Source organism: Aethalodelphis obliquidens, unplaced genomic scaffold (genome assembly GCF_003676395.1).
Source record: "Aethalodelphis obliquidens isolate GAN/ISIS:26980383/991018 unplaced genomic scaffold, ASM367639v1 scaffold21, whole genome shotgun sequence".
Taxonomy (NCBI): Eukaryota; Metazoa; Chordata; class Mammalia; order Artiodactyla; family Delphinidae; genus Aethalodelphis; species Aethalodelphis obliquidens.
In genome coordinates, this window is record NW_020837965.1 from 16,331,228 (window position 1) to 16,355,579 (window position 24,352).

General features: G+C 38.1%; 1 protein-coding gene across 4 annotated transcripts in view; it reads right to left on the reverse strand.

Annotated features, from left to right (window-relative positions):
- TC2N (tandem C2 domains, nuclear) overlaps window positions 1–20,208 on the reverse strand; it is a 45,625-nt gene extending 25,417 nt beyond the window's left edge. For all 4 annotated transcript variants that reach the window (XM_027120358.1, XM_027120357.1, XM_027120360.1 and 1 more), the window contains exons 1-3: window positions 20,123–20,208; window positions 4,684–4,806; window positions 3,099–3,332 (exon numbers count right to left, since the gene is read on the reverse strand). In XM_027120358.1, coding sequence (XP_026976159.1) covers window positions 3,099–3,332; window positions 4,684–4,750 — 301 coding nt within the window. In that variant the 5' untranslated portion in view covers window positions 4,751–4,806; window positions 20,123–20,208. The remainder of the gene's footprint in view (window positions 1–3,098; window positions 3,333–4,683; window positions 4,807–20,122) is intronic.
- Window positions 20,209–24,352: the final 4,144 nt, after the last annotated feature.

The following is a 24,352-nucleotide window of genomic DNA, read 5'->3' on the forward strand; positions in this document are numbered from 1 at the left end:
AGATCCATCGATCAGGGTATCCTGTGAGCCAGAACTTTTAAAAACTGTTTTGGAGAGACACTGCTGATATGTGCAAAACAGGGTGGTAGGCCAGGCTTAGGGTTCATCCTTCCTTGCTTAAAAAAAAAATTATCACTGCTACCAGACCCAACTCTCCTGTAGATAACTACAATAAACTCTAAACCAAAACCAAACCAAACAAACAAAATACCCTGAAGGTACTAGAGAGTGAACAGAAGTAGTGAGGATTCTGAACAGCACTTGACTCTGGGACAAAGGGGAATGGCCACCTGTTTTTAACGACTTTTAGCCTGTGGGCAGGACAAAATTGGCACTGTGCAGTGTGGATAAAATTCCGGTAGAAAACCCAGTCTTTCTGGCCTGAAGAACAGAGCGCAGAGTTCAGAGCAACCACAGCTGCTAGAAAGTAAGGTGGGAATCTTGGAAAGGAGAAAACCTCAAGTTCTATGACTAAAAGTCTGCTCAAATATCTGGCTGATCCCTGAACCACACATGTGTGGGACAGACTCCAACTAAGGATAAAAAAACTAAGCTCAGATAGCAGCTGCCACCAAAGACACAGAATCTGCAGCACAGTACAATCAAGTTAATTGCCTGCTGAAGTTAGGGAGGGAGGGAGGAAGGGATGGAAAGGAGGAGGGAGGGAGGAAAGGAGGGAGGGAGGAAAGGAAGGAGAGAGGTAGGGAAGGGAGGGAGGGAGTGAAGGAAGGAAAAAAAAAACCCATCGGAGTAATGTAACAGGTTCCAGAGTCTCCACCACATAACATCCAACATCCAGAACACAATCCAAAATTACTCCACACAAAGAAACAGGAAAATGTGACTCATTCTTAAAAAAAGACAATCCACAGAATCCAAACCTAGATGACCCAGATGTCAGAATAGTAGACAAAGATGTTAAAACTCAAAGACCTAAAAGAAAATAGGTTCACAATGGGGGCGGTGGGGGGGAAGAAATCACAGAAAAGAAATAGAAACTATAAACGAAGAACCAAATGTAAATATTACAACTGAAAATACATCTAAAATTAAAAACTCACTGGATGGACTAAACAGCTGAATGGAAATAATGGAGGAAAGAGACAGTGAACTTGAAAATAGGTCATTATTATCCAGCCTTAAGAACAGAAAGGAGAGGCATGCAGATGGCGTCACCGGGAACTTGAGCAGCTGCATGAGGGTATCAGACAATGGCCAAGAACAAACTAAGAGGGCAGAAGTCCAGGAATGTATTCCACATAGCCAGCCAAAAAAGCTTAAAAGGTTGAAACTAAAGCAAAACCAGTTACCACTAATCTTAAGAAGATAAACATTGTGAGTGATGAAAAAGTTAACAGGACTTCCCTGGTGGCGCCGTGGTTAAGAATCCACCTGCCAATGCAGGGGACATGGGTTCGAGCCCTGGTCTGGGAAGATCCCACATGCCGCGAAGAAACTAAGCCTGTGCGCCACAACTACTGAGCCTGTGCTCTAGAGCCCGCAAGCCACAACTACTGAGCCCACGTGCCACAACTATTGAAGCCCGTGCACCTAGAGCCCGTGCTCCGCAACAAGAGAAGCCACCACAGTGAGAGGCCCGCGCACCACTGTGAAGAGTAGCCCCCACTTGCCACAACTAGAGAAAGCCCACGCACTGCAATGAAGACCCAACGTAGCAAAAATTAAAAAATATAAAATGAATAAATAAATCTTTAAAAAGAAAAGAAAAAGTTAACAGAGTGAATAAAGCTTCTGTAGATATACAAAAGAACTTGCAGCTTCTCAAAAGGCCTTTCCCTTGAACCTCTGCAGAAACAGCTGACTCCTCAGCAGCATCATGAAAATGAACCAGTTAATGTTGATGAAGCTACAAGATTAATGGCTCAGTTGTAATACACTGGTGATGCATCAAATTCCCCAAAAAGACCAATAAATTAAATGTCTTATACAAAAAAAAAAATAAGAAGAATAGAGAGGAGCAAAATAGGTGGAAAAAAAAGAAGCCTCACAGACACATAAGACAATATCAAAAGGTCCAACATATGTGTAATTGGTATCCCAGAAGGAGAAGAGAGAAAGGATGGGGCAGGAAAAATATTTAGAGAAATACTGTGGATCTTGATAGGAGTTTGGATTACATCGGTATATCCCTTTGTCAAAGCTCAACAAATACACGCTTAAAATTTGGGCAGTTCATTGTGTTTAAAGTTTACGTCAAAAGAAGAAAACTGTAGACAATTGAACTTTAGTAAATGATATATATGCTTAAGTATTTAGAGGGAAGTGTACTGATGTCTGCAATTTACTGTGCAATGCATTCTCCCCTTACCCCCAAAAGGATTAATAATGGTTAGAGAAATGGATAGATAGGTATGTGATAAAGTATAATAGTAAAATGTCAATGACAGAATCTATGTGGTGGATATACAGGCATTCACCATTAAGTTCTTTCAACTATTCTGTATGTTTGAAATTTTTCAGGGAATAAGTCATTGTGAATGACAGTGTTTCAATGAACTAAAATGAAATATTTCTAAAATACAAGAGTTACATGTTGTTCCCTTTTATCTTCCTTAGTTCATTGGCCTCTAAAACATCAGCCAAAATTCAGCCAATGAATCTACCTCATTCAAGTGGCTGTTTAGGCTGGGAAGTGTATCTAGACTGAGAAGTATAATAATAAAGAAAGAAGGGAAGGAAGAAAGAATACTTCATTGCTTCCTTATTTCTCTTTACACTAAATTTTAGAAAATAATAAGACTATTTCCTGTATTTACTGATCTAAAACAGAATAATTCCTCTATTGTTTTTCTTTCTAGATGTGTGAAGAATAACTGACATATTACAATTATATTACTCCATTAGAAAGGTCAAATCTACACACAAATGTTGATTGTGATCAGATTTCATAATGGACTTCAAAAACACTGTACAGTAAGTTCCTCTACAGAAAGAGCAGAACATATAAAAAATGAAATGTAAAATTTGTACATAAAAGATATTTTATATCTTTACATATGTAAAAGAGCAAAATAACAGCAATAACAGCTTTTAAATGCTGCAGGTTGATTTTTAAATCCTGCCATTTTACTGTTTACCTTCAAGTTCTTCCAAATGTGAAGGTGTTCCTTGCATCCTGGGCTGAATATAAGATAACTTAAACCTGGGCACCACAAACGGTACTTCTTTGCCATCAGATGGTAATTTGGAAAGTAAATAATCCTCAGTACAGCCAACCTGAGGCTTTACAGAAACGGACGTCAATGGAGGTATACAGATAGCAGTATTTTGACTATTTGATACTGCTGCTTTAAAGTCTCTTTCCACAGATACTGCGTAGAAGAGAAGAGAAAAGAGAAAAAAATCACAAATATGTATGTAGATTTATACATAATAATCTAAACCTAACATGCTTTGGTACTTATTTAATCATTTCAAAGGAAACTGCTGATACATAAACTACTCATGGGTCCTATCAAGCACTCTGGAATCTACATTAATTCTGTCTAGCCAATATTTGAGAAGTTAATATACTTCTGCCAAAGTATATTAACTTATCATAATGGTAAAAGCAGTTTTTAAAGAGTCTCATTTCCACAAAAGAGCTCATAGATGGAAAACAAGTTTATACTGTAGTTAATTCCACAGTGCATTCAAATAATAATCTAGTCATTTAAATAAAAATACTGTCAACAAAACAATTCTTGTTGTCAATACTAGCGGTTAATTTCAGTCTTAAATACCAAAAGTTACTTTGAAAAGAAGCTAAAGGTCTCGAAGTCTTTACCAAAATCTTCACCAAACCACAAAATAAAATGTACTTTGACCCTAGAATAATATCGACTCTCCCTGTACTAGCTTCTATGACCTATTTTGTCCATTATCTTGAGAGATACTTGATTCCTAAGCTGTGTGACTTAGGATGGGGAGGTAAGGGACACCTAGAGCTAATCTTCATGTACAGTTAGTACCGTCTATAGACTGAATGGAAGTACAATTACTATTGTGTTGGAATTTATGAAATGCTTTATTGCAAAAAAGAAGCCTTCATACTCAAAAACATACTAAGAAGCTATGCTTTAGACAAAGAAATATAAGAAAGAGCCAGAGAAAAATAAAGTTCCAGTCATAACCTTGAAGAGCTGAGGAAACCATGCAATAGAAAGCGAAATCTCCAGGAGTCCTTGATAAATGTGGGTCTTGATAAAGTTACAGGTCTCTTCTCTATTGGTTGTTCATTCATTCATGAAAGGCACTTTTTAATGCATTGTTCGTAAATTGGAAATTCTCTGTATTTAAATTAAAACATTTGCCAGAGTATGTTATCCCCCAAATACTTCCCTACTTTTGCCCATACTATTTCATCCACCTGTAATATTCATGTCTAATCCTCACATTCTCTTACTCCCTGCTTCCCACTCAGCTTGCTAAAATCCTCTTCAGACTTCCATACCACGGATCATCTTCTTTGTGGTGATGTCCTAGAGTGTCTCCTGAGTTGAATTCATCTCTCTCTCCCCTATGCCCCAAGGTACTTTCATACTGAGCTAGTGTGCCTTACATTTATGTTTCTGCCTCCCCCGTGAAGTTAGGAAACATGTCTCATTTACATTTATATCACAAAATGTCACAAATAAAGAAGACATTAAATAAATGTTGAAATCAAAACAAAGCAAAACTCACAGCTGTGCTTTTCTGTTCCACCATAGAAACATCCTCTACAGCAACTCTTTATAAATTCTGTTGCCATTACATTCAATCTCCAATATCCAGCAAAAGATACAAATTTCCAATTTTAATATTAATCTGTTGGTAGAATAGAAAACAAGTTAACATGATCATGCTTAATGTCATTAGATATCATTAAATAAATCACATTATCTGTCTTTCTAAGACATAATGAGGGCTCCAAAGCAAAAATGTTTAGAGCAAAATAGATTTTTGTTCCTTTATGCAATTTTATATAACCTAGGCTCCTTATAAGCTATTAAAATGACATGCTTAAAAATTACTAAATGAACAAATGTTAAATCTGAAAAAAATTCCACTCTCCATTTTCTCTTTCGACTGATATATCTAAATCAATGTCCAAATAAAATCTGCAAGAAAATATGACACTCATAGAAAGTGTGAGAAAATGTTCACTTCCTCCAAATTGATTCTTTTGGTAATCCAAAGGCCCTATAATGAATGAGGGCCAATAAACAAACAACTTCGTATTTTTTGAGTTAGTTTAATACTGAGAATTACACTAACAGAAAAATCTAAAACTCTCTGTCTCTCTCTGTCTCTGTCTCTCTTTCGCACGCGCACGCGCGCGCGCGCACACACACACACACACACACACACACACACACACACACACACCAGCTAACTAAACCACAAATAAGATATAGTGGAAATACAGAGAGTCTGTTTTAAATTTACCAGGAACATAAAATTGTATAAGAAGCCAATTGCCTACCTTGGCTTCAATGACTTTGTTCCAAATGCACTCTTTTCATTTATGCCTACTACCTGTACATTTTTCATGGGAAATTTCAAATGCATACAAAAGAAGATAGAATAGTATAACAAAACACCCACCACCTAAACAATGATCAACTCAAGGCAAATCTTAATTCATCTTTATCTCTCTACTAACCCTGTCCTTCAGATTATCTTGAAAAATATTCCAATCATATAATCTCACTCATAAATATTTAAGTAATTATCTCTAGAAGATGTGGCTGAAGGACTCAAGACTTAACTCCAAGGGGTTCTACTGGCTAAACATGGATCAATTTGAGCATCAAAATAAACAGTAACTGTAATGGGTTGTAACATGTCAAGTATTTCTAAAAGGTACTCTCTTTTAACATAACCATAATAACATCATCACATCTAAAAAGTTTAAGATAATCAACTACCCAATGTTCAAATTTCCCCTATGGTGAAATATTTTTTATAGCTGTTTTCTGCAAATCAAGATCAAAATTTGGACTGTTTCCAGTCTTTTGCTGTTAGAAATAGTGACACAGTAACTTTGTACACACATATTTTCAGATATTTCCCAGTATATATCTGTAAGACAGATTCTTAGAGATAAGGACTACTGGGTCAAAAGGTAAATATATGTGTAATTTTGCTTAATACTGCTAAATTTCTCTCTAAAGTTGTACCATTCTGCATTCCCAGTAGCAATGTATGACAGTACCTGTATCTATCACCAAGAGAATATATGTCAAAATGCTGGACTTTTGCCAATATGATAGGAAAGGAATTATATCTTGTGCTGTTTTAATTTGCACCTCTTATTATAAATCAGGTTGGGCACCTTTTCATATAAAGGCTAATATGTATTTGTCTCTATGAACTCACTGTTCATTATCTCTTGCCCATCTCTCTATAAAGTTATTGGTCCTTTTCTTCCTCAGTTTTAGAGGATTTTCATAAATTTGAGAGATTAATGCAATGTCCATAATGGAAGCGGCAAACATTATTCCAGTTTGTCGTCCTCTTTTCACTTTGGTTTACTAGTGAAATTGATTTACTCTGATGATGGTGTTTTCTGCTATGCAAAAAAGGAGGGGGAGTGTGTATTGTATATACAAATATGCATATATACACATATACATACATATATAAGTGTGTGAATACTGTACATCCTGGTACAGTATGAGAAGTGAATCCAATCCTAGCTTTTCTTAATTGACTATCCCAGTATCACAAACACCACTTATTAAAAATTCCTATTTTTTTCATTGATTTTAGGATGCTGCTTTTATTATAGACTAAATTTCTACATGCCATTGGGTTTTGGTTTTTGGTTTTTAATCAATTCATTCATTTATTTTATTTTTCGCCGTGTTGGGTCTTCGTTGCTGTGCTCGGGCTTTCTCTAGTTGCGGCAATTGGGGGCTACTCTTCGTTGTGGTGCGCATAGTTCTCATTGCAGTGGCTTCTCTTGTTGTGGGGCACAGGCTTTAGGCGCGTGAGCTGCAGTAGTTGTGGCGCATGGGCTCAGTAGTTGTGGCGCACAGGCTTAGTTGCTCCGTGGCATGTGGAATCTTCTGGGACCAGGGATCAAACCCCTGTACCCTGCATTGGCAGGCGGATTCTTAATCACTGCACCACCAGGAAAGTCCTGCCACTGGGTTTTGGTTTTATATCTTCTATTCAGTTGATCTGTATTCCTGAACCAATACCACATTTTAAAAGTTATTATGGCTTATAATGTTTCATTATCTAGCAGGGCTAGCCTCCCATCCTTACTGTTCTTCAATTTCAAAGTTCTTCTAGCTATGCTTGCTTATCTGTTCCTACAGATAAACTTGATAATCTGTCCAGACCTAGAAGGAAAAAAATCTGATGACATTTTTATTGGGATCATGTTACATTTATAAATTATTTTAGAAAAACCTGATATCTTTAGGGTGTTGAGTCTTCCTATTCAGAGTATTTGTTCAAGTCAAGTTTATGTTTGTATCTTTAGGAGTTTTTTTTTTTACAATTTTCCTCATAAATTTTGAACTTTTCTTGTTTATTGTATGCTTATGAAATTTGTTTGGCTAAATGGTACTTTTTCTTCCATTATACCTTGTAACTGATTTCTGGGTTTTTTTAAATTTTTCAAACGCCCTTTTCAGTCTGTTTAAAGGATGCATTCCCTGACCACCCGGATCATACTAATTTCTCTCATCTTTAAACATCTAGTGAATTAAAAAAAAAAGAAGTTTTACATTTTTCATGACATTTCATGACACCTGTTCTATCTCCCCTACTAGAACAAAAACTTTTCAGAAACAATGTTGTACTCACTTTCTACTTAAAACTCAGAACCTTGTATGATGCTGGGAATTTAGCAGGAACTCAGCAAATATGTAGTTGATAGACAAGGAAACAAAGTATAATAACTAGCTTATATAAAAACTCCTAACATACTCCTCAAACAACATTTCTGACCCCAGTAAGCTTGCAAATACTTAACATTAATCATGAGGGGAATGTGAGAGGACTGGTTAAAAATGATTACTACTTCTGGGGGTAAAGTTTTCAAAGCTGACGGCCTTGAGTCATCCAAAATGAATTGGAGAAGATGGGAGAGGGATGCAGAAAAGGAAACAAGTTTATATAAATAAGAATAAGGGAGCTAGAGTTTGTACAGATTACTGGAGAGTAGAGATGTGTACACAGAGAGAAGCACAGACATCAGTAGAGGGTCCCACTTAAGTATTCAGCAGAGTGTTGATCAGAGAATGCATGCAAGAAAACTACACAAGACTGGGGGAAGACCACCAGAAAAGTTTAAAAGACCATAACAACACTCACCAAGGTCAGTAATAATGCCTGTCCCCACCAACAAAACTGGAAAAACCTCACACAGGATACTGAGGAGAGGTCTCAGAGAGTCTTGCCTCAGTGGTGGGGAATAAATAGCCCTAAACTAAAGACTAGTCTGACCTAACAAATCTTAAAATCGAGACTCAAAAGGATCAAACTATTTCTAAGAAACTTAACTATGTCCCAAAGCAAAAAATAATTACAGAAATCTAAAAATATATAGCATGCAAGGTAAAATTTACATTGTCTGGTAGCAGCCAATAAAAAATTACCAGACATTCAAAGAAAGGGAAAAAAATTATGAGGAGAAAAATCAATCTACTGGAACCAACACAGCAATGAAATGAACAGTTAAGGACATCAAAATAGTTATAAGTGATTCTATATGTTCAAAAAGTTAAATAGAAACATGGAAGATACAAAAAGAGATGCAAACCCAACTTCTAAAGATAAAACTATAATGTCTAAGATGGAAAATACACTGGATGGGATTAATAGCAGATTAGATATTGCAAAAGAAACAATAAAGTACAGTAATAAGAGACCCAAAATGAAATACAGAGAGAAAAAAAGAATAAAAACAAAATGAAAAGAGCATCTGTGACCCATGGGACAATTTCAAGCAGCCTAATATACATGTAATTGAAATTCATGAAGATGGGGAGAGGCAGAAAAAATAATACTAAAATTTTCCAAATATGATACCTACAAAACTCAGGTCTAAGAAACAACAAACACTAAGCTCAAGAAGTATGAAGAAAACCATGCCAAGGCACATCATATTAACGTGGCTCAAAACTGGTGATGAAGAGGAAATCTTAAAGGCAGCTGGAAAAAAAAAAGACATGTTATATACATAGGAACATAGTTATCATTAGGAACAATACAAGTAAGGAAACAGTGGAGCAAAAATCTTTAAAGTATTGAAAGGAAAAAACAAAAAACTATCAACATCTAATTTGATACCTAAAGAAAATCTTCCAAAAAAGGAAGTGACAAAAAGTTTTTCGGACATAAAAGATTGAATGAATGCACCACCAGCAGATCCATACTACAAGAAGTGTTCAAGGACATCCTTCAGGTAGAAGAATAATACCAGATGAAATATAAACCCACACACAAAGAATTGAGAGTACCACAGATAAATATGTAAGATTTATTATAAAAGATTATTGATGCTTAGACAAAAATAATAACATGGTGATGTGGGGTTTATAGCACATGTAAAAGTAAAATGCATGACATCAACAGCACAAACGCCAGCAGGGAAGAATATTCTATTGTAAGGTCCTTGTAGAAGATGTGATGTGGTATATGTAACACCATTTGAAGGTAGACTGTGGGAAGTTAAAAATATGTACTATAAACTCTATAGTAACCACTAAAGTAAGAAAACAGAGGTGCAATTAATAAGCCAACAAAGGAGATCAAATGGAATCATACCCCTAAAATACTCAATTGATATAAAAGCATAAAAAGAAGAAAGGGTAAACAAAGAACAGATGGGATGAACAGAAAAAAAGCAAGATTGATTTAAACCTAACCATATCAATAACCACACTAAGTGTGAATGCTCTACATATGCCAATTAAAAGTTAGAGATTGTTAGATTGGATAAAAAAAAGCATGACCCAAGTATATGCTACTTAAACATACTTTAAATATAAAGACACAAATAAGTTAAAAGTAAAAGGATGAATACTCTTCATGAATATAGACACAAAAATCCTCAACAAAATACTAGCAAACTGAATCCAGCAAATTATAAAAAGAATTATATATCATAAACAAGTGAGATTTATCCCAGGATTGCAACATTGGTTTAACATCTGAAAATCAAGTCACATAATACATTATATTGTAGAATAAGGGACAAAAACTACATGATCATCTCAATAGATACCAAAAAAAGATTTGAAAATCCAACACTCATTCATGATTTTAAAAAGCTGAGCAAACTAGGAATAGAAGAGAATATTCTCAACATAATCAAGAGCATCTATGAAAAATCTACTGCTAACATCATAGTAATTGCTAAATGACTGAATGCTTTCCCTCTCAACCCAGGCAAAAGATAAGGATCCACTCTCACCACTTCTGTTCAACACTGTAATAGATATTCTAGCCAGGGCAACTAGGCTAGAAAGATATAAAAGGCATTCATATTGGAAATGAAGTGTCAAACTCTATTTACAGATCAACATGGTCTTGTAAATAAAGAGAGTCAAAGGAATACACTAAAAACCTACTAGAAGTAATACACAAGTTGAGTACAGTAGCAGGATATAAGATCAATAGTTACGTTTCTATACACTAACAATGAACAGTCTAAAAATGAAATTAAGAAATCCATTCCATTCATAATAACAGGCAAAAAAACCCAAAACAAAAACAAAAAAAACCCCTAACATACCTAGGAATACTTTAACAAAAGAAATGCAAGACTTGTACACTGAAAACTACAAAACATTACTAAAAGATATTAAAGAAGACATCAATAGGGACTTCCCCAGTGGTCCAGTGGTAAAGAATCCACCTTCCAATGCAGGAGATGCAAGTTCGATCCCCAGTCAAATGCAGGTGATGTGGGTTCGATCCCACATGCCACAGGGCCCACACACCACAACTACTGAACTCACACACCTCAACTAGAGAACCCACATGCTGCAAACTACAGAGCCCACGCACTCTGAACCCACGCGCCACAACTACAGAGCCCACGTGCCCTGGAGCCCACACGCCACAACTAGAGAAAGAAAACCCACACACAACAACTAGAGAGAAGCCCGCGCACTTCAACAAGAAGCCCACACTGCAATGAGAAAGATCCTGCATGCCTCAATGAAGATCCCACGTGCTGCAACTAAGATCCAACAGAGCCAAAAAAATAAAGAAAATTTAAAAAAATAAAGTCTTCAAAAAAAAAAAAGGAAACATCAATAAATGAAAAGACGTTCCATGATCATGGATTGTAAGACAAAATATTGTTAAGATGTCAATACTCCCCAAACTGGTCTACAGATTCAACACAACCCATATAAAAATCCCTTCCAGCTCCTTTACAGAAACTGAAAAGGTAATCCTAAAACTCATGGAAATGCAAAAGACACAGAATAGCCAAAACAATCTTGAAAAAGAAGAACAAAATTGCAAGTCATACTTCCTGACCTGAAAATTTACTATAAAGCTACAGTAATCAAGACTGGTATCAGCATAAGGACAGACATATGCAATGCAATAAAACTGAGAACCCAGAAATAAATCCTTACATGTATGGTCAGTTGATTTTTACAAAGGTGCCAAAAAACTTTAAAGGGAAAAGAATAGTCTTTTCAAACAAGGGGTGCTGGGACAACTGATATCCACATGCAAAAAAAAAAAAAAGAATTTGAACAACTATCTCACACTCTACACAAAAACTAAGTAAAAATTGATCCAAATCTATATGTAAGAGCTAAAACTACAAAATTGCTAGAAGAAAACATAGGAGTAATTCTTCTTGAACTTGGCAATGATTTCTTAGATAAGACACCAAAAGCACAAGCAATGACAGAAAAATTTGAGGGCTTCCCTGGTGGTGCAGTGGTTGAGAATCCGCCTGCCAATGCAGGGGACACAGGTTTGAGCCCTGGTCCGGGAAGATCCCACATGCTGCGGAGCAACTAACTAAGCCCACGAGCCACAACTACTGAGCCCACATGCTGCAACTACTGAAGCCCGTGCACCTAGAGCCCATGCTCCGCAACAAGAGAAGCCACCGCAAGAAGCCCATGCACAACGAAGAGGATCCTCCGCTCGCTACAACTAGAGAAAGCCCGTGCACAGCAATGAAGACCCAACACAGCCAAAAATAAATAAATAAAATAAAAAAATTTATTAAAAAAAAAAGAAAAAGTTGATATATTAGACTTAATCAAAAGTAAAAATGTTGTGCTTCAAAAGACACCATCGGGCTTCCCTGGTAGCGCAGTGGTTAAGAATCTGCCTGCCAACGCAAGGGACACGGATTCGAGCCCCGGTCTGGGAAGATCCCACATGCCGTGGAGCAACTAAGCCCGCGCACCGCAACAAACAGTAGGCCCCTGTCGCCGAAACTAGAGAAAGCCCGTGTGCAGCAACCAAGACCCAATGCAGCCAAAAAATAAATTAAAATTTTTTTTTTAAATTAAAAAAAAAAAGTGAAAGACAACTTAGAGTATGGGAGAAAATATGTGCAAATCATACATCCAATAAGGGGCTTATATCCAGAATATAAACAAACTATTACAACTCAATAATAAAAAGAAAATAACACAATTTAAAAAGGATTTGAACAGACACTTCTCCAAGTGGCAAAAAAAGTACATAAAAAGTACATAAAAACATATTCAAAACCATTATTCATTAAGGAAATGCAAATTAAAACTACAATGAGATAATACTACACACTTATGAGAAATGATGAAATTGCAAAGGCTGACCATTCCAAGTGTTTACAAACATGTAGAACAAGTAGAACTCTCATATTCAACTGGTGGGAATATAAAATAGTTTGGTAGTTTAAGTTAAACATACACCTACCCTATGATCCAGACATTTCATTCCTAGGTATTTACTCAAGAAAAAAGAAATCTAATGTCCATACAAAGACTGGTGCATTAGTGTTCATAGCAACTCTATTTGCAAAAGCCAAAAACCAGAAACTATCAAATGTCCATCAACAGGTGAATAAACAAATTATGGTATACCTGAATAACCAATCTATGATTAGTGTCTTTCCACCTGTACTGGTAGATTTTCCAGTATTAAAAAATTCTCATTCATTATCTCTTTAAATATTGCTTTTGCCCATTCTCTATTTCTTTTCTTTCAGGAACTCCACTTACTAGACTTTCTCACTATAACTTCTCATTCTGATCATTCTAATTTTCATGTATCTTAATCTCTTTTATATTTTCCATTTCTGTATCTTTGAGCTGTATGCTGAATGATTTATTCTGATCTATATTCCAGTTAATTCATTCTCTCTTGGGGTTTGCCTAACTGCCTTATCTGTGGTTAAACTTAACAAATGAGTTTTGAGTTTTTATTACTGCATTTTTCATTAATAGAAATTACATTCAGTTCCTCTTTTCAACCAGCTTTGTACCTCTGTCACTTTTCAGACTCCTGCTCCCTGCATATATTTTCAAACGTGCCTTTTACTTACTTAAATAGAGCCCATCATGGTTATTTTAATAATAACTAGTAATTACAATACATAAGCCTTTGCAAGTTTTCTTCTAAATGTCTATTGTTTCTGCTGATTCTTGTTCAGGTTGTCTTATTTCCACGTGCACTAGGTTATCTTTGACAAATTATCCATTGACCTCAAAACTTTACTGGTAGGACTTTTTTTAAGCCAGAGATGAAAGCGTACTACTACAGAGAATATTTGCATTTGTTTACTATCATTTTAAATTCATGCCTTGACATATAACCCAATTTAAAAATGAGCGAAGGATGCGAACATTCGCCCCCCCAAAAAAAATAGACAATTGGCCAATAAAGACACGAAAAAGTGCTCAACAGCATCAGTTATTAGGGAAATACAAATCAAAACCTCAATGAGATACCACTCCACACACAGTAGGATAGCTATAATCAAAAAGACAGACAAAAATAAATGTTGATGAGGATGGAGAAACTAGAACCCTCATACATTGCTGGTAGGAATGAAAACTGGTGTAGCTGCTTTGGAAAACAGTCTGGCAGTTCCTCAAAACAAACACAGAATTACCATATGACCCAGCGATTCCATTTGTAGGTAAATGGAGAATGAAAATATATTTTCTATGAAAATGGAAAATACATTTCCATACAAAAACTTGTATGCAAAAAAAAAAACTTGTATGCAAATGTTCAGAGCAGCATTATTCGTAATAGCCAAAAAGTGGATATAACCATCAACTAAGGAATGGGAAAGCAAAACATGGTATTAACCATACAATGGAATATTATTCAGCCATTAAAAAGAATGAAGTACTGATTCATGGTAAACATGAATAATCCTTGAAAACATTATGCCAAGTGAAATAAGACACAAAAGACATATTGTATGATTTCATTCATATGAAATGCCCAAAATAAGCAAATCATACAGACAAAAGTAGATTAGAGTTTGCCAGGGGTTGAGGGAAAAAGGGGAAATGGGGAATGACTGTTAATGGGTATAAGGTTTTTTTCTGGGGGTAATAAAAATGTTCTGGAATTAGATAGTGCTGATGGTTGTACAACTTTGTGAACATATGAAAACACACTGAATTATACTCTCAAGGGTGAATTTTATGGCATATGAATTATATCTAAAGAAAAAAAGATTTTTTAAAATTCACATCTTGAAATTTTTTTAGACCACCAAGGTGATGTGTACTTCCCTCATGATCTGGTAGTTACGACTGCCCAAGGACAGGTTTTTTTCCCTTCTGCTTTACTTGGCCTCAAGACAATTTTCCTTGCAGATCCTTGAAGGAGGTTGAGTTTTCATCCTTTCCATGACATCGAAGACCTTTGGGATCCCAGAATTATGGGCAGAAAGTCTCTTGTTAGCTAACCTTGAATGAGCCCTGGGCTGACTTCTAATTATACCTCCGGTCCTACAAATCTACCAAATTCTTATTCAAATCCAATCAAGTTCCCTCAGTTTAGCAAATACCCTCAAAGCAAATAAGACTTAAGGGCTCCTACAGTCTCTCAGATTTTCATCTTTCTCTTAGATTTTGACATATTAAATCCTAAGTACCTTAAAAAATTTTTTAAAAACAGCTATTCTTTTTCTAAATACAGCTATATTCAGTGTGAAGGTTTTTCCAAATGTCTTAACTATATTCCAAACGTACAAATCCAATATTTACTTTTCAAGTTGAAGTTAACTCTAGTGAGTTAGGACAGGATTTGCAAAAACTAAAGACAGCCTAATATAATCCACAATAAAGTAGCTTTAGAAGTACTTGTGACCTCGGATGAATACAGTAGATATTTAAGACTTAGATAACATACTCCTGTATACTAAGATGAAAAGTTTACTTTAGAAAAAAATTAAACTTTAATTTGAGTTTTAAAAGAAGCATGGGTGGGTGACCTGCCTCTTAGGTATGGAGGCTCTTTTACAACTAAAGTAAAAGTAAGATTGCAGCAAGGATACACAAAGAGACCAAAGAAAGAACAGCCCAGAAACATATGAACATATGTATGAAAACTTGACATATGATACTTAGAGATTACTGAGAGGAAAAACAGAATATTCAATAAACTATGCTGAGAAAAACTGACAACCTATATGGAAAAAAAAATGAAACTGGATCCCCACTTCACACCACACAAAAATCAATTTCACATGGACTAAGGACACAAATATGAAAGGCAACATTTTAAAGCTTTTAGAAGAAAATATCAGACTGTATCTTTATGACCTCAGGGAAGGGAAAGATTTGTTAAACTAGATATCAAAAGAACAAACCATAAGGAAAAGGCTGACATATTCAACTACATTAAACTACAGAATGGGTCTATCAAAAACCACTGTAAAGAAAGTGAACGACAAGCTACTTACTGGGAAAAAGATATTTGTCACATGCATAATTGACAAGGGATTAGCAACCAGAAATAAATAAATTAAATTATATATATATATTCTAGAAATCAATTTCAAAAAGACAAAAAAATTAAGAACGGGCAAAAAACATAAACAGCCATCCCACTGAATAGGAACTATGAAAGGTTCAACATCATCAGTAATTAAAGAAATGTAAATTAAACCCTACCATTTCTCATCTACCAGATTGTTGAAAAGAAAAAATTCAGATAATTACAAATGTACAAATGTCTCAAATGTTGTTGAGAAAGGGAACAAAGTGAACACTTAATACGCTGCTTGTGAGAGTATAAACTGGTACAACCACTTTACAAAGCAATTCAGCGTTATCTAGCAAAACTGAAGATCCACAACTCTACTCCTAGGCAAAAAACATAGGAAATTCTTGCAAATGGACACAGAGAAACACATATTGGACAGTAATAACAAAACAGCTTTCAATAGCAAAAAGTAAAATTAAATTTAAAAAAAGAAGACTGAAAACACCCTAAATGTCCATTAACAGGAGGATGGATAAACAGCTGTAAATTCATATAACAGAATAGCAAAAAAAGCAAATGAACTATAACACAGCAACACAGATGAATCTCATAAATATAATTTGTGCACCCAAAAAGCCATGGAATAAACAAAACTAAACACTACATTACTTATGAATACCTATGTATGTAGTAAAACTCTACAGAAAATCAAGGAACATGGAAAGAGAAAGACAGAATCAGGGAGAAAGATACAATTAGGGCTTCAAAAATATTATGTATTATTTCTAACGCATGATATAGGTACCGGGCATTTATTTTATTTGTATTCTCTAAATCTGTACATGTGTCAAAAGTACTATTCTGCACATATGAATTTTTCACTTAAAAATTAAGCAAACACAGTAACAACCTAAATGGGAAAAGAATTTGAATAAGAATAGATACATGTATAACTGAATCACTCTGAAACTATCACAATATTGTTAATCAACTATACTCTAATATAAAATAAAAAGTTAAAAAAATAAATTTAAAAAAATTAAAAATTAAGCAAATACATGTCGTGGTAGAAAATATGAAAAATATATAAAAACTATATGAAGAAAATTAAAATTATCAATAACCCCATCATCCTGAGATAACTATAATATTTAAAAGAAATAAATATACTTAAATGGTATGTCTTCTTCTACTCTGTATTTTGTTTTAGTTTGGTTTTGGTTTTGGCCTCAGCCGTGCAGCATCTTAGTTCCCAGACCAGAGATCGAACCCATGCCCCTTGTAGTGGAAGCATGGAGTCCTAACCACTGGACCACCAGGGAATTCACATTTTACTCTCTATTTTTATTTACTTTTTTTTTTACAGCTTTATTGAGGTACTGACTTACAGTGAATTGCTCATATTTAAAATGTACAATTACATGAGTCAGACATATGTATACAGTGGTGAAAGCATCTTCACAATCAAGAAAACTAATATACCAATGAATACATCCACCATCCCTAAAAGTTTCGTCATACCCCCTTTGAATCCATCCCCCTTTTCTTTCCCTTGCCACTCCCCCCGCCTCAGGTAACCACTTATCTGTCTTCTGTTACTTTAGTTTGCAGTTTCTAGAATTTTTTCTGGTATAGTCTGGGCATACTTTATTCATATGTTTCACTTTAGTACATACTGCCACCAATTTACACTTTTACCAGCAGAGTACAAGAGTTCCAGTTGTTCCACATCCTTATCAACACTTGATTGTTTGCTTTTCCATTTTTAGCCATTCTTTTCACATCCTAAGGAACACACACATAAAACTACTGCCTGAACAACAACAAAAATTAAGCTCTCAATGAAGACTGGAGTGAAACTCATAAAGGAATTTTCATCTAAGAGCATTTTCTTTTAAATGCATAATAATAACTGAAGCAAAGGCCCTAACTGATGTATGCCTCATGAATTCTGATTTAGCCAAAATGTGTGATACCTACATAAGATTTTTAGAAGAGTCATTGAGATACACACTAGAAAAATCACATGACAAAAGTAAGCTGGAAGTATCTAAGTACTGGAACTCAGAAGAAATACAATCCAACAGTTTGTTAACGTGTGACTTTGACACTGATAAAATCACCTGAACCCAAAGGACCAAAATACCACTAAAATAGTGTTCATAATTTGAATTGGGGAGATTAAACACTTATAGTTCTAGTCAATATGTGCAGCAACTTGCTGTCAGCTTCCCATGCTGGGTGATGCACTTTAACATAAAAGTATTCTATTGGCCTTATATTCTTTCCAATCTGACTATAAACTCCCCTATCACTCTACCACCCTATCACTCCTCCTTCAAATCTTTGTGTCTCAAAATAAGGATTCTACACTATCTTTATTTCTTCATCCTCTATTTACTCCTCAAAGTCCTTCAAATTTGGCTTCCATCCTTATCATTTTAAATTATGTTTGTTGAATTCAATGACATACTCCTAACTACCAAAACCAATAGGCACTTTATCAGCCCCAATCTTCCTTATTCCTGTGACTCATTTGACCCTAAAATAGATTTCTATCCTTATGAAAACTCTTCCGTCTCCCGGTTTCTAGGACACCACTGTCTGTTACTTTGCTTCCTTCTTTCCTGAATGTTTGTTCCGCCTTGGTCTCCTTGGCTATCTCTACCCGTCCCTTAAGTCTTGGTGTTTTCCATCCTTGGTGTTCCTCTCTTCTTACTCTACTTACTGGAAAGTTTTCTTCCACTCTCACAAGATGAACTATCACAAATCCATGGGTGGTTCCAACATTCACAACTCTGATCTTGACTTCAGAAAATCCCGCTATCAACATATCTAACTGCCAACCAGGCAGCTCAGCCAGAGGCCCTACAAGAATCACAAACTCATTCTTTCTCAACCTGAATTAGCCCCTCAATTTGTTAGTTTTTATTTGTGAATACACAATTATAACTCAAGTGGAGCCAATAAAATACAAGAGGAACTTAAAATTGTTCCTTCTTCAAGGGTTAAAAAAAAAAGCAAATTTTTATGAAGGCTTTTTCCTCCAGTTACGAAGACACTCAAAGTCATTAGCAAAAACTATAAAATACAAAATGTATGATAAAAACCCAAATCTCCTCGAATCCCAGCTCTCAAAGGCAAGCAATATAAATCTCTCCTTCCAGAAAGAGCAATTTTTAGCCATGATAAAGTTCCATATCGAAATATTAAATTGGTAAGTAGGCGGTGGTGCTGCTATTAACTCAATATTTCCAGGCTATTTATATCAATCAGGGAAAACACCTCTAGTAACTGCCTACCTGGAGTGAGAATCAGTATATTTTAAATACGAAAGCAATCCTTTTACATGCTGTATTTTAAGCACTCTAAAGGGATCAATGTTTTGGGCTTGGCATCTATCTTGCCTATACCTGCACGTCCACCTGTGTGCGACATACCCACGATTCATGCACAGTACTTCCTTGATTTATAGAAAACCATAGTAAAGAAAGAAGAAGGAAAAAGAAATTGGAGGAGATAGATATAAACCAAATCTAAAAACCTAGCTGGGTAGATGAATTCATGTTTTGCAAAAACCAAAACAAAGTGATGTTTACCACCCCTCAGCCGCTTCAAAAAGTTTCAGAAACTTCACAGATGAAAACCATCCGCTAACCGGTTCTCATCAGACTCTCCAGTCAAAGGAAATGCGTTCGCTTTCCTCTTAACCCAGAGGCCAGAGCCCACCTGGGCCCGGCGGTCGCAAGCGCGCGCTCAGGGCGGGGAGCACGGCGCGCGGCCGGCCCCGCCGGGGCTGGGGTCGCCCCTCCGTCCGGCCCGCGGGTCCCAACGAGCGGACCGGTGAACCCAGCGGACCTACAGCCCACCGTGCTCCCACAGAGCGAGTCCCTGCCCTCCCGGCCTCGGATATCGCGGCTGTCGAGGGGCCCCAAACCTCCCTCAGGCCTCCGGAGAGCAGGCGTCGCTGAGGAGACTCGGCCCCGCGAGGCTGGGGGCGACGAGGCTACTGCCGTCCACGAGTCCCACCGTGAGGGCAGGCAAGCGGCCGCTCGAGGCCCGCGCCACGCTGCTCGCCCGGGAAGCACCCGCGACCCTACACCTGAGCCCCCCCACCCCCGGCTCTCTCCCGCGCCGTGTCCCCGGGGTCTCCACGCGCCGCTTTCGGGGAGCCGCCGCCTCACACAGCGCTGAGGCGGCCAGTTACCTGCTCGAGGCAGTGAGCGTTCTGGCGTTGCCGCCCGCGGGAACCGCGATCCGTTCACCTCGCGCGGCCGCGCCCCGAGGCCCCGCCCCCTCTCCAGGTTTCCCCCCGCCCCCCCAGGTCCGCTCCGCCAGATCTGCCCCGCCCTCCCCAGGTCCGCCCCGCCCGTCGGGAGGCGCAAGCCGAGGGGCGGGACGGGGAAGGGCCGCCCGTCAGTGTACCTGAGCGCCAGGCGCCTGCGCCCTCGGCTCCTCGCCTCTTCCAGCCGCAATTCTCGGGTGCTCCCTCTGGAAAGGAATAAAATGAAGCCAGGCAGAGTTTGGAGTGTGTTGAGCAATCATACGGGATTAGACGGGAGATAAAAGGGGTATAGTGGGAAAGCAAGTGACCTGATGAACCTCCTTGAATAGGGAAGGAAGGAGCAGTTTCTCTTGCCAGAAGATATTTCTGCATGCAGAGAAACTTCTTGGAAGCAGAGAAACTTTTCTTAGTTGTGTTACTGGTCTTTAGGGTTTACATCCTAATTATAAAGTCTTTGAGAATCAGCTCGCAACTCTTCACTTTTGTGACTTTACATTTCCTACTGCTTTGCTAGCAGCCGGTACGTTGGAAGGAATCCCAAAGGTATCCACTACCTGCCACACCCCCATTCTATGCTGGAATCCCCTCTGGCACCCTGGCAAGGAGTTGACTGGCCCTTTTTTGCCTTCCTTGCTGGAAATCTCAACACTGTACTTGGAAAGCTGTTGAGTGAATTCCTAGGTGATCTGTTGATGAATGGCTAAGCTTTGGAGAGGCTGCTGGATTGTAAATTGAAGGTGATAACTTTCTTCCTGGAGAGTAGTCTTTCCCAAAATGGGTTCTGTTAATCTCCAGGCCCTAGATGCTGGAGTGGAGGTTGGGATGGTTGTGGGGTGGAGAGGAGGCCTAGATCCTGAGAACAAATTAATCTGGGGAAAGAGGCACAATAGAGTTACTCCTTGAGTTGACAAGGCATTCAAGGCCTAAGAACTGTGTTTTACTTTGTATCATCCTGAATTTCTCAAATTTACTGGACCTGAGGAGTGACAGAATATGCCACCCCAAAATATGCCACTTTGGCATAAAGATTATTTTCAGCTAAAGGCACTTAAGAATCAGATGGAAAAAGGACCTCTGATCTTCCTTTTTCTTCCCAAAAGCAGGAGATGGAACTCCCAAGTGAACGATGTCCTCCCGCTACCCTGAGGAAAGAAACAGTCTTATCACCAGAGATGGGAGTCAAGGATGAGGGAAATCCATACAAACAAACTTTGTTAAATTAACCCTTATCTTCATAGCCACTTCTCCACTATTAACTGCCCTAGCCCAAGCCCCTTTGTTTTGTCCCATTTTCACTACTTACTACTTTGTCCAACTTACTATGTGTTCTGCTCTAACTGCTTCTTTGGTCTTCATTGACTTGTGGGTGCTCCCATGTACATGTAAAAAATCTTTATGCGTTGCTGCTGTTAATCTTTCTATGTCAATTTAATTCTCAGTTCCAGTCAGAACCCCTAAGAGGGTAAAGTTTTTGCCTCTCCTCGAGACCATACAACTCTCTTCTTGAGAAATGCCAGTTACCATCCTGGGGCCTTAATGTTTCAACTAACACACTTTGATAAACACTGCCTTAAGTCCTAGTATATTCACCTTCAATAATTTTTCACTCTATTACAAATGTTTGCAAAGTTCTGTACTGTTTACACAAAGCTTTCACGTGAGTCATCTCATTTAAGCCTCACAATTGTGATGTAGTTGTTATTATCCTCATTTTACAGTTGAAAATATTGAGGCTCAAACAAACAGTGGTTACCCAAGTATAGAATCAACATTGACTCTGGACTTAAGACTCCAAGGCTTTAAAAATATATATTATATAAAGTATGTAGATAATGTACTTATTTAAGGGTCAAATGACTCTGTGAGATATATATATATATATTACCGAGTCCAAGCTCGCTCTGCTCGCCACACGACAGGCCAATAAATCGGAGATGAGGTGTTGAGACAAGGAATACGACTTTATTCCGAAAGCCCGCAGACTGAGAAGATGGCAGTCTAAAGTCTCAAAATAACCATCTTACTGGGGTTTGGATGCCAGTTTCTTTTAAAGCACAGAGAGGGGAAGGAGATGAGGAAGTAAAGTAAAAGGGCCATAAGTTTTGCAAATATCCCCTGGAATGGCCAGCCTGGGAGAGGGGATATGTTAATTTCTTCTTTCGTGTAGCCATCCACAGGTGGACAGGGTCCGGATGTTTCCCTCAGGCAGAGGGGCAGGGTTCTCCTAGGCAGGCCATTATGTATAGACAGTATCCTTTTGGTGAACAAAAGCAGCGGAAAGCAAAGGTTAAAGTAAAAGAAACAGATCCAACATGTAGTCCGATTTGGCTCTTCCCTGTTACACACACACACACACACACACACACACACACACACACACACACACACACACACACACATATACTTTCTCTCTCTCTCATTTGACACTTAAGTACAGCACATCCTTGGTTAGAAACCTCTAGATTCCTGTCTTATTTCTCCAGGGCAAGGACCTTTACCTATCTTTTACTCCCTGCAGCACCTGACATCGTGGTGTAGGGCACAAAAGTGTCACTTGGGTGTGCTGGATGAACAGAGTGAATGAACGCTCAATAGTCCTTATTGAACTGGACTGGGTGCTTGGTTCCCTGACTGAACAGCCTTAACAACCTCCTCACTGATGCATAAGTCCCCAAACAAGAGCTTCCCAAATTGTTCCTAATTTTCTTCCATCTAAAAAGGCTTCTTGGACTTCCCTGGTGGAGCAGTGGTTAAGAATCCGCCTGCCAATGCAGGGGACACGGGTTCAAGCCCTGCTCCGGGAAGATCCCGCATGCCGCGGAGCAAATAAGCCCGTGAGCCACAACTACTGAAGCGCGCGCACGTTGAGCCCGTGCTCCGCAACAAAGAGAAGCCACCGCGATGAGAAGCCCGCGGCACCAGCACCGCAATGAAGAGTAGTCCCCGCTGGCGGCAACTAGAGGAAGCACGCGCGCAGCAACGGAGACCCAACGCAGCCAAAAATAAATAAATAAATTTATATAAAAAAATGAATCCAGACAAAAAGGAGCCCATAAATAAATAAATAAATATTTAAAAATAAAAAGGCTTCTTAGAAGAATCTACTCTGCTGACAGATATAGTTCTTTGAAAACAATGAAACCACTTCCTTTGTTTTCTTTGAAACGTCCCTCCTTCCTGTTCCACTTTCAGAGGCAAGGCCACATTGATACGAATGGAGGATATTGTACACCTTTCTTTGTGCCCTTGTGTTCCCTCTTCCCATAGAATGATGGTTGTTGCAACATTCTGAGTGGGGTTTTGTTTGTTTATTGTTTGTTTTTTAATGTTAAACATTAGTGTTTTTAATGTTTAATGTCATTATTTGAGGCAGATCTAAGGAGAAAAAGAAATTTGGGTTGATGTGGGTAACACTGCTGCTTAGATTTTGCTGTGTGTATTATTTCATTTGATGGAGACAAATCACTTAATCCCTGTCCTAAATCCCTTTTCATTCTTCCTTCATTTAGTACAGTTTGTAAATGCTTAGTGACTTATCCAGCCCTACCTCTCCTGCCTCCCGTGCAACTACCCACCACCACACATTTTTGACCTTCTGAATTAATTGCAATTCCCAAAGGTGCCAAATTTGCACTACTGTTCTCTTTATCTCCATTTTATGCGTATCAACTGGCAAGTCCATGTTCATTCAGCTGCAGTATCACCTCTTCTGGAAGATGAAACTCCACAACACCCAGCCAAAAGTGAATGAGGTGCCCTTCCTCAGCATTCCTGCCATAATCCACCCATATCTCCATCATGGCACCTACTCAGTAACTGCGATTATTGGCTTTTTTCCCTCTTTCTATTAAACTCATTCCATGTGAGTTACCAATAAACAGGAATTAGGACTTCCACCCGTTCTCTGAACACATACGATAGCCCCTGACATGTAGCAGCACTCAAATATTTGTTGAATGAACGAAAAACAAATCTTTAAAAGAATACGAATTCGGGCTTCCCTGGTGGCGCAGTGGTTGAGAGTCCACCTGCCAATGCAGGGGACACGGGTTTGTGCCCCGGTCCAGGAAGATCCCACATGCCGCAGAGCGGCTGGGCCCGTGAGCCATGGCCGCTGAGCCTGTGCGCCCGGAGCCTGTGCTCCGCAACGGG